This window comes from Vicia villosa, linkage group LG5, assembly GCF_029867415.1.
Source record: "Vicia villosa cultivar HV-30 ecotype Madison, WI linkage group LG5, Vvil1.0, whole genome shotgun sequence".
Taxonomy (NCBI): domain Eukaryota; kingdom Viridiplantae; phylum Streptophyta; class Magnoliopsida; order Fabales; family Fabaceae; genus Vicia; species Vicia villosa.
Window position 1 is genome coordinate 173,656,015 of NC_081184.1, and position 12,697 is coordinate 173,668,711.

The 12,697-nt window shown below is 33.9% G+C and overlaps 2 protein-coding genes across 2 annotated transcripts; one reads left to right on the forward strand and one right to left on the reverse strand.

Annotated features, from left to right (window-relative positions):
* Nucleotides 1-229: 229 nt before the first annotated feature.
* On the forward strand, nt 230-854 carry LOC131608260 (uncharacterized). The gene has a single exon (XM_058880173.1). It carries the CDS (start codon nt 295-297, stop codon nt 685-687), a length of 393 nt encoding a protein of 130 aa, XP_058736156.1. The 5' UTR covers nt 230-294; the 3' UTR covers nt 688-854.
* A 10,084-nt stretch (nt 855-10,938) lies between these two features.
* On the reverse strand, nt 10,939-11,893 carry LOC131606062 (uncharacterized). The gene is made up of 2 exons (XM_058878348.1): nt 11,240-11,893; nt 10,939-11,154 (listed from the first exon to the last, which is right to left on the reverse strand). Exons 1-2 carry the CDS (start codon nt 11,849-11,851, stop codon nt 10,939-10,941), a joined length of 828 nt encoding a protein of 275 aa, XP_058734331.1. The 5' UTR covers nt 11,852-11,893.
* Between the last annotated feature and the right edge of the window lie 804 nt (nt 11,894-12,697).

The window sequence follows — 12,697 nt, forward strand, 5'->3', positions numbered from 1 at the left end:
AGCCCAGGCTAATCTAAATCGGCCCTAAATGGGCCAGATAACCCATTTTGACAGCTATAATTTCCTTTACTTCATGCCTAAAAAAAATTAGGGGTATGAAATCAAGTTTTCTAGAGGTTGAAAGACGAAACGAGTAAATGTCACGTGTACATTACGTGTCACTCAACCACGCATTCCTTCACCTCTAAAAATACAAAATCTCAACCCTATAAATACAAAAACAGGAAGAAAAGCACTAACTCTCACCCTCCGAATCCCAAACGAAGAAAACCAAGCAATTTAAGATCTGAAAAAATGGCGTTAGAATGGGTGGTACTCGGTTACGCCGCCGCAGCCGAAGCAATAATGGTGCTTCTCCTCACCATCCCCGGCCTCGACGCTCTCCGCAAAGGTCTCGTCGCCGTCACGAAGAATCTCCTGAAACCGTTTCTCTCGGTGGTTCCGTTTTGCCTCTTTCTTCTCATGGACATTTACTGGAAGTATGAAACCAGGCCTAGCTGTGAAGGCGATTCGTGCACTCCGACGGAGCATCTCCGTCATCAGAAATCGATTATGAAGAGTCAGAGGAACGCGCTTCTCATCGCGGCCGCGCTTTTGTTCTACTGGCTTTTGTATTCGGTGACGCATCTTGTTGTTAAGATCGATCTGCTTAACCAGCGTCTTGAGCGTCTCAAGAGGACTGAGTGAAGCACTGGTTGAGATAAGTCTATCGGATTTGTGTTCTTTGTTGTTATTTGGTTGTTATTATCTTAGTAAGCCACAGTTTACAATTCCTATCCGTTTTTCTTTGTTTGTTATGTAGATCTACAATTTCTATGTTTGAATGATTACAAAACCATTATTGGTTGATATAATTTCTGTGCGATTTGAACTTGAGCAACTTTGATTGAAAAATTAGGGTTGATTTTTAGGGATTTTTTGATTGTTGCGACGATGATTGATAGATGTTAAGCTTAACAGGATGATTTACTATGGATGTTGTTTTCAACTGATTCAATTCTTGCGATTGTTTGAGGAATTGTGATTATCGTGTTATTAGTTTCCTTTGAATATAGTGTGAAATGTGAATGAATGCTTTGGCTTGTTCTAATTGGAAGAGTTTACCGTAGAATTGTCAGGTTAATTGGAACATTACGGACATGATAATTTGAGAGTTTATGGCTTTTTCATTTCTTTTCATTATTTATGTGATTGAGTTATCATGGCATACTCAATGCGTGAAGGTTGAGGCAATTGCTTTGTGCTGTTGGTTGTGATGCTTGTCGTGTTCATGATGCAGAATCCGGTTATAGGAAAGAGCAATAAAATATCCCAAGATAGCAATACTGACTTCAGCAATCAAATTTAATTGCCTACTCCTTTATAGGATTATAATTTTTTATACTAAGTGGATGTCTTCTTGTAATTAAAGATTCACTTGGAAAAGACCTTGATAGAAAATTAGGAATAATATAACTTAACTATACGCCAGTTTTTGTTTTTATATAAACAACTATTCGGTGGCACCTGGATTTGACACCTGCTTTACGACCGACTAAGCACCTGGATTCGACACCTGGATTCGAACTTGGATTCGAACTTAGGATTTTGAGAAGAGCACATTTTTTAAGACCCAGTTAGTTACTATAGCAACTATTGATTTCATCAAAGTGTTATATACCTTCTTTCCAATCAGTGTTATATACCTTCTTTCCAATCAGAAACCAATTACTTATGAGTAGGGGTGTTCAAAATCAAATCAACTCAATAGAAAACCGCAAATCAAATTGAAACTGTAAAAAATCGCATTTGGTTCAGATTAGTTTGGGTCATCTTTTAACAAAACCGCACGGTTTGGTTTGGTTTGCGGTTTGTATTTTGTAAATCGAACCAAACCGAATTAAACCGCATTATGTTACAACCTAATTTTTACTTAACTCACACCCAACTCAAACTTAAATCTATTACACCTTAGCCTTATGATTACAAATAATTTTATCATTCTTACACATATGATTTTAGTCTCAATCTTCTCAAATCTCTAATAGCATTATCGCGCCTTCTTTGCCACATACATCTTCCATCTTTTTCTATAATCTTTACTCTCTTATATTCTTTCTTTTTCACCTTCTCATTTTTATGCAAATGTTCCCTATTTTAGTTTTGTTTTTATCGCACATCTTCTTCTCTAATCTTCTCTCAACTCTTTTGGTTTTTCTTTTTCACTTTCACTAATCTCTCGTCTCTTTTATTTTTTTTGTTTTATTTTAATAATTTTTATATTGTTTTATACTATTATTTTATGTTTATTATATCACTTTTGTCTAATTTAATTTTTACATATTAAATAGAAAGTTGTTGTCAAAATATGACGAGTTTTGTTGTTATTTGATAGTGTATAAATGTCTAAATACAAAGTTATGTTGTCATCTATATGTATATGTATGATTCAATAAAATATTTGTAAAAAATCGAACCAACCGAACCGAATCAAACCGCATTAGTTTAGTTTGGTTTGGTTCGGATTTTTTTTAAAAGCCAACCGAACCAAACCAAATCGCACGATTTTTTCTCTCGCGGTTCGGATAATTTTTTTCGTCAAAACCGCCCAAACCGCACCGCGAGCACCCCTACTTATGAGCACATTTAATATCTGAGATAACAGCAAGTATTAAGAAGCTTTGTGAAACTGCCGATATAAAGACCAAGTTATCAAATTCATTACTCCTTTGGCCGGTCCTTATGAAATTTGCACGCTCCTTTGGCCGGTCATTATGAAATTTGCACGCTCCTTTGGCCGGTCATTATGAAATTTGCACGTAACTTACTTTTTTAGAAGCTTTTATGCTAATTTTGCGAAGGGAAAAAGGGATATGCACTGAGAGTGTAAAGTTTTTTTACACTGTTAACTAATCACAACCATGTATCCAATTTATTTTAATTTAAAAAAATTAATATGACATGACAAGTATACAGATTTTGATTGGTTGTATGTGTAAAATTTGTTTACACTATCAGTGCACTACCTTTAAACTCTTTTGCGAATACATCACTTTTTGAGATTTAGATATAGAAATTATAATATATATTTATTAATTCTAAAACGGGGATCAACCGTAATGGAATTAAAGAATCATAACTATAGTAGGTTGTTTAAAGCGCATAAAGTTAGGTGGCCGTCAAAAAACATTGTAGGTCCTTCAGTTAGGCTTAAACTCACAATCAACAATACGTTACGAGTACGGGTGGAAATAGGTCAGGTCGATAACAGATAGGTTAGACTATATAGGCTTAAGTCAGGCCACACATTATTTTTAATTAGAAAAGGCATAGGTTTTTTTATAAGTTTATTTAGTTAAAAAGGCCAAGTCTCAGGCGCTAAAAAAAGCCTTTTAAACCTATCAGGCCGGTCTATTTAAATAAATATGAATATTTTTTTACTATCATTATGTTATATTTTGTACTTTGAGTTAAAATACATAAATAAAACTTGGTTATCTTGAAGAACTTGTGAAAATAAGATGAAAACACCTGATGAACATTATTTTTATAAGTTCTCTTAGTCTCCTAGAATTTATGCTAATACGTAAGTTAAAATAAGTCAATGCCAACAAATTTTACTCTCTTGGTCTTTTAGTTAGTTAGTTTATTTAAACATTATTTTAATTGCTTATCTACATATGTCTAAAATAAATAGGCTTTTATGTAGGCTAACAGGCTAACCAGGCCTTCGAAAAGGCTATGCTCATGCCTAAAATATAAGCCTATGACAGGCTACAGGCCAGACTTAGGCTTCATTTTTTTGACAGGTCATGCTTAGGCTTGGCAACGTCTAGCTTTGTCCAGCCTATTTCCACCCCTAGTTACGAGTAATACATAATACATGACAACTTTTGTAATGTTTGAGGAAGTTCACGCAGGAAAGTGAGAAACTCTTAGGTTGAGGTATTTATGGAAAATCATGGGAGTGAACCACATACTCAATGGGAGTAGCAACATTTCTAGGAGCGGGGAACTAGGAAATTAAACCAACACGATCAATTTCTCCTTACTCTCTTCGCATCATTGTCGACTGGAACACGTCATTTTTCACGTTCTCACGAATCGGGTGAATATTTCAGAAAATTGACGACATAATCAAGAAATAGGCGTCTGTTCTATCACGAAAGAAAAATACTCGAGCGTACGAACACTCAAAAATCAATAAGAGTCGTCACCGAGTTTTATTTTTAAAAGAAAAACGTCAATAAAATTCAAAAAGAACAAAAATATGGTCATAGCAACCAAAGCTATGTTCGAGAGTCAATTATGCGTAGGAAATATATTAACACCTTTGACATCTGTTGTATTCAGCAAAAATTGTTTAGTTAGTTTTGCGAATAAGAGTGATAGCTTACGCTATTTGATTTCTTCTAATTATTGCAAAATATTTATAAAAAAAAAAAAAATATAGTTTTTTTAATTATGGTGCTTGACGAGGTGTTGAATATCTCTCCTACGTATTTTCAAGTGTGATAATCGTCGATGGTCTCAGCGAACCTTCTTTTAATGTTCGACAACTCGACTAAACTAATCTTTGAGTGGCCTTTATAAAACTTCTCATGAAAAATCTTTTCCAATCTAGACCATGAGTCGATTGAGTTGGGGGGCAGTGTGGTAAACCATGTGAACGCTGCTTTAGTGAGGGGTGAAGGGAAATGCTTCACCCTTAAGCTCTCATTGTTCGCCATATCCCCTGGCTCAGTCAAATATCTCACAATGTGTTCGAATGCCGACTCTCTAGTTTCTCCTCTGAATTCGTATACTTTGGCACTCTGCACCCCCGAGGGTTTTCCGTTTGTACGATATAGTCAGCTAGCGGAGATGAATGTGTTGGCCTTTGTCCGTTTCTGGCCATGATTCTTTCGACAATCATTGTCAGGTCGTTTTCTATAGCTGTTTCTTGTTGTCTATATTGATCGACAATTTGATTAGTGTCTTGCTGTCGGCCTACCACTACTACTGGTTGGCGCCTGGGAATTTGACATTGTTGAACAGTTTCGTTCTCAACCTGGTCCATCCCCATTCGAATAGGTATGTCTTCGTGCCTGTTTTCCTGCGGAGCCTATCGACCAGGTGTTCGAGGTGCCCCCAAGAAGTTACATAGGCGCGTCAATTGATCAACAACTTGCATATCCGACTCAGCGGACTCCTGCATTATGTGATTGAAAACAGTGCCCATTTGATTAGTTAACATGTTGACTAACTGATGGTTGTTGTCATCCATCTGTTGTCGAAGCACCGCCACAGATGTATTCGATAAAGGCATCACTCTGTTTTGATTTTTTCTATTTCCTGTGTTAGGTGTGGACCCTTGTACAGACGAACTTACACTTTGAGCATTTCCTGCTGTTAACGCCGCGTTTGACGTTGATTGACCCCCTGACATTAAGGAATGCATAATTCCATAAAGAGGGTCTACAGTACCAAAACGAGGCAAACCTGGCCTGAATGGTATGTTTGTTGTCATTCTCGATCCAGTACCTCCCGGTGGGGGCACATGAATATCTGCTACCATTGCTATCGTGGCAACGTTTGACAATGGAGGATAAGGTTCGACTTCGGTAAGGATAACGTTCGATGAATCTAAAGACCCCGAGGGAACTTCATCCACCTTGTTTGGGCTAGGAGGATTGGACATTTCGTGTTCGTGCCTCCTAACCGATTTGTTATCCTTTTTGGTGCATTTTCCACTTCTCAATTTCATACACTTAACGAAAAAAACTTAGCACATTTGTCCCATTGGGTGTGCCATTTTGTTTACTGTAGAAATTGGTAAACAACCGCTGGTCCTCCCCAAGTCCTAAAACTAAGGGTTACTTGCAAGATCGACCAGTTGATCTTAGGACAAGTGCTAAGATTTTAGGGTTGCACTGGCTCTGTCGAGGGAAATGGCCTAAGAAACGGTTTTCTAAGGCTGAGACCAGTGCAACGATTTTCCATACAATGTTAGGTTCGAATGCCAGGTGACTCGTGACTGACGGGGACAAACCTATGTCTAATAATACAGGCGAATCTAGACGTTGAGATCCTTACTTACTGTGGTGACTCGTGACCGACAGGAAGTGATGGATCTAGACTTACCTCTAAACGAAATAAAGTGCAAATGACTCTTTTATAACCGTGAAAGTATAAAATGAATGTTGATCAACAAGTAAAGCACAAGTAAAAATGTCAAGATAAATGACTCAAAGATAAAAGTTATGCATTGAAATAATGGTGGTGATTCACGTACATCAAGCACTCAACAACTCTTTCTTTCCTACAGTCGGAAATTATTAGCGAGTAATTTGAGTATATCAGCGAACCACCCTAATTTTACACAAAAACGATTTATTTATAGTAATACATAAGACAACTGCCTAAATTGATCTACGGCTGATAGTGAAGCTAAATGACAATTGCTCCATGAGATTTTTTCATGTCTTTGGCGCCTGCAAGGCACAATTTCTGTTCGTAAAAATCTTAGGGTAACAAGTATAAAATATGTCGAACCAGATGATTCAGTCTCTACAAAATAAAACTAGCACTTAAATTTGTTGAAAATATCATATTATAAATAAATTCACAAGTTCATAATTTAAATTCAAATTTTACACATAGGTATCACACAATAAAATAGTACATAATTATAAAATATAATTGCAAACAAAAGTTTAATCGCAACATAATCTAATTAAATAATTTATAACAAAATAATTCTATTGTCTACTAGATTTAATTTCAATAAAAGAAAAATTGTTTCAATGTTGAGATCTCCTTCTTCAATATCAAAATCATCGGTAACAAAATCAACCGCATCTGCAACAATTTTTTATTTTAATTTTTCCTTAAAATAGTCAAAACGACGTTGTTTTAATTTTTTAAAATTAAAAATTAAAAAAAAATTAAAAAATGCATTTAAATCATCGGTTTTCCCGGTTTTAGCAGTTTACACCGATTTTGACCGGTTCACACCTGTCATACCCTAAAATTTGCCCATCATATTTTAAAATATTTTGGCTCAAGCACTGAGAAATAAGTCTGATTATCTCTCTCCTAAGTAATCAACCCACAACTAGGGTTTTTCCTTTCTCAAAATAAAATCAGGTTCTGATATCTCAAGTGGATTTCATGGCTCCTCATATGCTTCAAAGCATCCTCATGCCAAGTTTCAAGCTCTGATTCACAAGTTTGATCAATCAACTACTCAAATGATCAACAGTCGGCTAGTTTGACCTAAAAGTCAACTATGGTCAAATTACAATAGTCCAATAGTCTCGGACACGATACCAATAGATGCTGAGCATTAAAGATCAAGATCCAAGACATGATCGATGTTGGTGAAATTGAGATCAATCCTCCTGAGACCCCTATGGTGATCACTGCTCCCATGCCTAATCATGACAAGGCTGATTAATGTCTAGAAGGATGGACTATTGGCTCATTAGCTTTACTTTCATTAAAAATTTCTATCTTGTTTGTTTAAACATTCGACTTATGATAGACACTATGTCATACCCTAATTTTGACCCCCCCTGAGATGACATATCTTCAGGCTTTTCATCAGGTCAAAACAGATGCCCAGAGCAGTCACCTCTTCATCTGGCATTTAATCGAGGATGTTCAAAGACAAAAAAAGCTCAGGCAAAGGATCAATCAATAAAAGAATTGGTCTATAACACAATCATAAGACTTCAAAAAGCTTCATGATTGATTAGACATCCAATCATCTGAGCTCAGGTTTACTCAGGTTACCAATCTAGGGTTTTGAGCCTATCGGGGACTGAAATCAGGAATTACCTTTGGGAAACCCTAAGAAGCTCCATGACCTTTATCAAAGACTTCAATCATCTTCAAATGATCCATATAACAAGATCCATTGGGAATTACACTCCAATTCAAGATCCACAGTCATCAAATTCATCTGGTTGACAATTAGGGTTTTTGACCTAATTCATCTGGATAGTTGACTTTTAGTCAGGGCATGGATCCAAAACTCAAATCATGGCTCAATATCCTCCAATACTTAAACTCAAGTAATGATGAATATTCAGTTTTTTTTCCAGTGAGAGGCACTCCCAAATACCTGAACGTGAGCTTACCTTCCCAAAAAGTAGTGATCCTCTTAATGGCTTCCTTGCTCTGCTCATCAACAACCCCAAAATAAACTCTACATTTTTTAGGATTCACATACAGGCCTGGAGAATTAGAAAATTTTGTGAAGACTCCCATAAGTAACTCAATAGACAAATTGTCTCCTCTTGCAAATAAGAGAAGATCGTCGGCAAAACACATGTTTATGATTCCTAAACTCTCGCATTTCGCGTGGAAGATAAAATCTGGAACATGCTAAAGCTGATGCATCATCCTGTATAAATAATCCATAACACTGACAAACAATAGGGGAGGCAAGGGATCTCCTTGTCATAGACCACGATTAGCTTTCATATCCTTAGTATGCACTCCATTAATAACAAACCTGTATGTAACAGTAGAAACCATTATCATGTTCATTTAACAAATTTGCAAGGAATACCAACTTCTTCGAGAGTTTCTTCTAACGCTCACTAATAAACAGTATCATACGCCTTTTGCAAGTCCATTTGCAACATGCATCTAGGTGTGCCTCCCTTCCGAGTATATCCCTGAATTAGCTCGTATGGTAGTAAGATGTGGTAGTGAATATTTTGTCCCGGGACAAACGCTGCCTGAGTATGATGGACAATGCTCTGCATAACCTACTAAGTCTATTAGTCAGAATCTTAGAGATTACTTTGTAGGTCATAGTGAAACATGAAATAGGTCTGTAGTCCTTCACAAACTTTGCATTAGAGCTTTTAGGGATTAAAGCCACCAGATTGTTGTTTATGGGACTATACATCTGTCCTGTCTCAAAGAAATTCCTAAGTGAAACTATTAAATTATTATCAACAATGTGCCAAGTTCTTTTGAAAAAAAATAGCACCATAGCCATCCACACCGGGGGCCTTCAAACCACCAATGCTCGTAAGGGCTTTGTATATTTCATCATTAGCTATTGGCTCCACAAGGCTCAACCTCTGTTCATGATTAAGTTGCACACCACTTCTCATAGCAGTAATGTCAATCCCATCCAAGTTATGATCAACTCTCCCCATGAGTTTCCCATAAAACCCCATAATTTTGTTTCAAAATCTTTAGAGTTGGAGATGCTCAGCCTCAATAGATGCATGAAAGTATGTATTGTTACCATCTCCAAGTATGAGCCATTGGATGTTAGCACGTTGGCGCATAATTTTTTCATCCAACTCACTCCAATTGAGAACTGCTTCAGTGCACTCTTTAACTTTTATAATGTTTTTTCATTATGTCCAGGATTAGGGTTTCCTGGACCTGATTAAGCTCAGTTCTAGCTTGATTTACTTTATTCTTTATCCCTATGAGGGGTCTGCCCAACTTTCTCAATAATAATAATAATTATTATTATTATTATTATTATTTTTGTTATTATTATTTTATATTATTTATTATGTTATTTTATTATTATTATTCTGTTTAGTAAAAATATTTATATAATATTAATTATATAATTTCTTATGCAACATTTAAACTATTAATTTAAATTTAGAAAATAAATTTTTTATTATTATATTTTTAATTAGACATGCTGACTTTTATAAATTAATAAAAGTAAACTTTGATATATTTTTAGAAAAATTGCTATCATAATTTTCATTAATATTTTTTTACAACAAGAAAAATTAGAGCTTTTTGTTAAAATATTTTTTATAAAAAAAATATAAGTTTAAAGGGAAAGATTGCAATCTAGATCTTTATTAATATGAAATTTTTATGAAAAAATAGTGCCACAATTCAAAAATATCGTCAAAAGTGTTTAAGAGGACAATTGTCGAATATTGCCAAAACAATAACAGAGTTACACTTTTTATATTAAAATTCATTTTTATATTATTTATTCTTGATTATATCACCTTGTAATCTTATTCTTGATTAAAATTACCTATTATATAATACATTATATTTCTAAATTTTTTATTTTTTAACTCTTATTACACGGTCTACTACTATTGTCTATTTGTATTGAGTTCAATTAATTTATTTAATTAATATGCTATTTATTGACATAATTAGTTAACCAAATAAACTATTATAATTATATATATATATATATATATATATATATATATATATATATATATATATATATATATATATATATATATATATATATATATATATATATATATATATATGGAGCATATCAAGTGAGAGCATTTTAAAATGAGAGATGAGAGGAATAAATATCAATCATTGGATTTATCAAGAGAGAGAAATTAATAGCATTAATGTGGCTATTAATTTCTCTCTCTTGATAAATCCAATGATTGATATTTATTCCTCTCATCTCTCATTTTAAAATGTTCTCATTTGATATGCTCCCTATATATATATATATATATATATATATATATATATATATATATATATATATATATATATATATATATATATATATATATATATATATATATATATATATATATAAACATATAACGCAGAAGAGATTATATAAATTAACACATCAAGAAGAAAAGCTAACCCGTCCTAAACATATCATAACAACAACTATATAAACAACAACAACAACCAACAACAACCGAGCCTTATCCCACTAAGTGGGGTCGGCTACATGGATTAACTCCGCCATAATGTTCTATTTAGGGCCATGCTTCTATCCAAATCGTTAAACTCAAGATCTTTCTTAATAACTTCTCTTATAGTAGTTTTTCTAGGTCTTCCCCTACTTCTAGCTGCACAAATATTTTTGTTTGGGCATTAGAACATGTTGGAAAAACTTCCTAATCCTATCACCAAACTACCAAAGATTAAGGTACATAAGAAAAGTCATGGTGATGATATCTATAAAAGCTAAGCACATTAGAAGTGTATAATCATATAGTTACCATGAAGTCCTGTAGGTGAGAGATCCTGCAGAATGGAACCACATTCTGTGACAAAACCAACAGCTACTTCAACACTGTCATCAGTTGGGTTCTCAAGCAAAACTATGAGTAGCTCTAGTGCAATGATATGATGAGCCACTTGCTGATTCACCAGATGTGCTAGAAATTTAACAGCAGCAAGTAATTGAGGCTACAAATGACAATAAAAAGCCAATTAGCAAGCAAAATAAAAAGCAAATAAAAGTAAAACTCGAATGGGGACAATGACCGTATACCTTGTCATTCCGCTTATACGCTCTTTTTAGCTGCAGAACAATCCTTCTTAGCAAAAGACCCCCAATTTGAGAAAATTTGGTGTTGACAACAGCAACCAATGCGGAAAAGACGTCGGTAAAGCCAGGATATGCCATCTGAGACTTGATACAGGATCTACAGAAGAGGCCTCTTCCGCGAATCAAGGACTCGGAGAACAATTCTGGAATTATATTCTTAATGTTGGTGGCATTGACCTTGTTTAGCAGTCCATTTATACTCTTTCTTAGAGCATCCCAAGTGAGGCGTTGATACTCAGGACTAGTTTTATCATCAACTTGTTGTTTCATCATCATTGCTAACTTAAAGGGTGGAATGTAAACACCGACACCATTGATTCCAGTTTGCGGTATCCCCGTGTCCTCTTTCTTCCTACTCTCTTCCCTTTCAAGGTCACACCGACTCTCCTTTTCATCTCTATCAATTCTAATTCTCTTGGCATAATCTGAAAGCTCCTTGTGCCTCCCATTGTCGTCACCGTCTCTATGTCTCTTAACCATATCTTTATCCCTATTGTCACCGTCTCTATGCCTCTTCCGACCTTCCTCCTCACTTCCACGGCGGATGGAAATCATGTAAGCAATGTTTAATTTTAGGGTTTAGGGCGATTCACCGGAGAAAGAAGGTGAATGCAACGGTTTCAGTTATTTCAGTTATAAAACAAGTAATTAGATCTCGTTATTTTAATCAATGTTTTATACTTATTAAGAAACAAATCTTATTAATTAGTATGAAATCAAATATTTTATTCTCCAATAATTCATTAATAAATTAAAATATATTTTAATTTATTGTTTTGGATTATATATGTTTTTCACTTTTATTTTTAAATCGTTTAAAATCAATCAATTTAGACCATTACCTCAATTGTTTAATAATTGATAAAAATCATATTAAAAAATTCAATTATTTTATTAACTTATGATTAGTAATTTAATTTTATATTTTAGATTAAATATTTTTGTTCTTTCAAATAAACCTAATTTTATTTTTAATTTATTTAAAATCAATCAATTTAGACCATATGAATTTCAATTATTTTTTAATCCATATAGTTTCCATTTTTTATTCATTTAAAAATTTATTTTAAATTTTAGTCCTTATAAATTTTTCACTACAAATTTTAGTTATGAATTAATAATTTGACTATGTTTTTTATAAAAGAGAATGTCATTTATAAATGAAATGAATTACAATTTTTGTTGTTATTTAACTATTTAATTTTTATTTTTATATATAATTTTAAATTTAATATTGAATTGCTAAATTATATATTAAATAATTAAATGAAAGACTAAATAATTATATTAATGGTATTTTATAATTGATCTTATCGGTGATCAGAAGGTGGCCAACAACGATGTCATCTTGAAGCTTTGAGTAAGGGGGTTGTACCTGCAAGACCCTCTGATGTTTAAGTC

Coding starts and splice junctions, on each gene's coding strand:
- LOC131606062 (XM_058878348.1), bottom strand. CDS start 11,851: ATGATTTCCATCCGCCGTGGAAGTGAGGAGGAAGGTCGGAAGAGGCAT. Junction 11,155..11,239: donor CGTATAAGCGGAATGACAAG/GTATACGGTCAT, acceptor TGTCATTTGTAG/CCTCAATTACTTGCTGCTGT.
- LOC131608260 (XM_058880173.1), top strand. CDS start 295: ATGGCGTTAGAATGGGTGGTACTCGGTTACGCCGCCGCAGCCGAAGCA.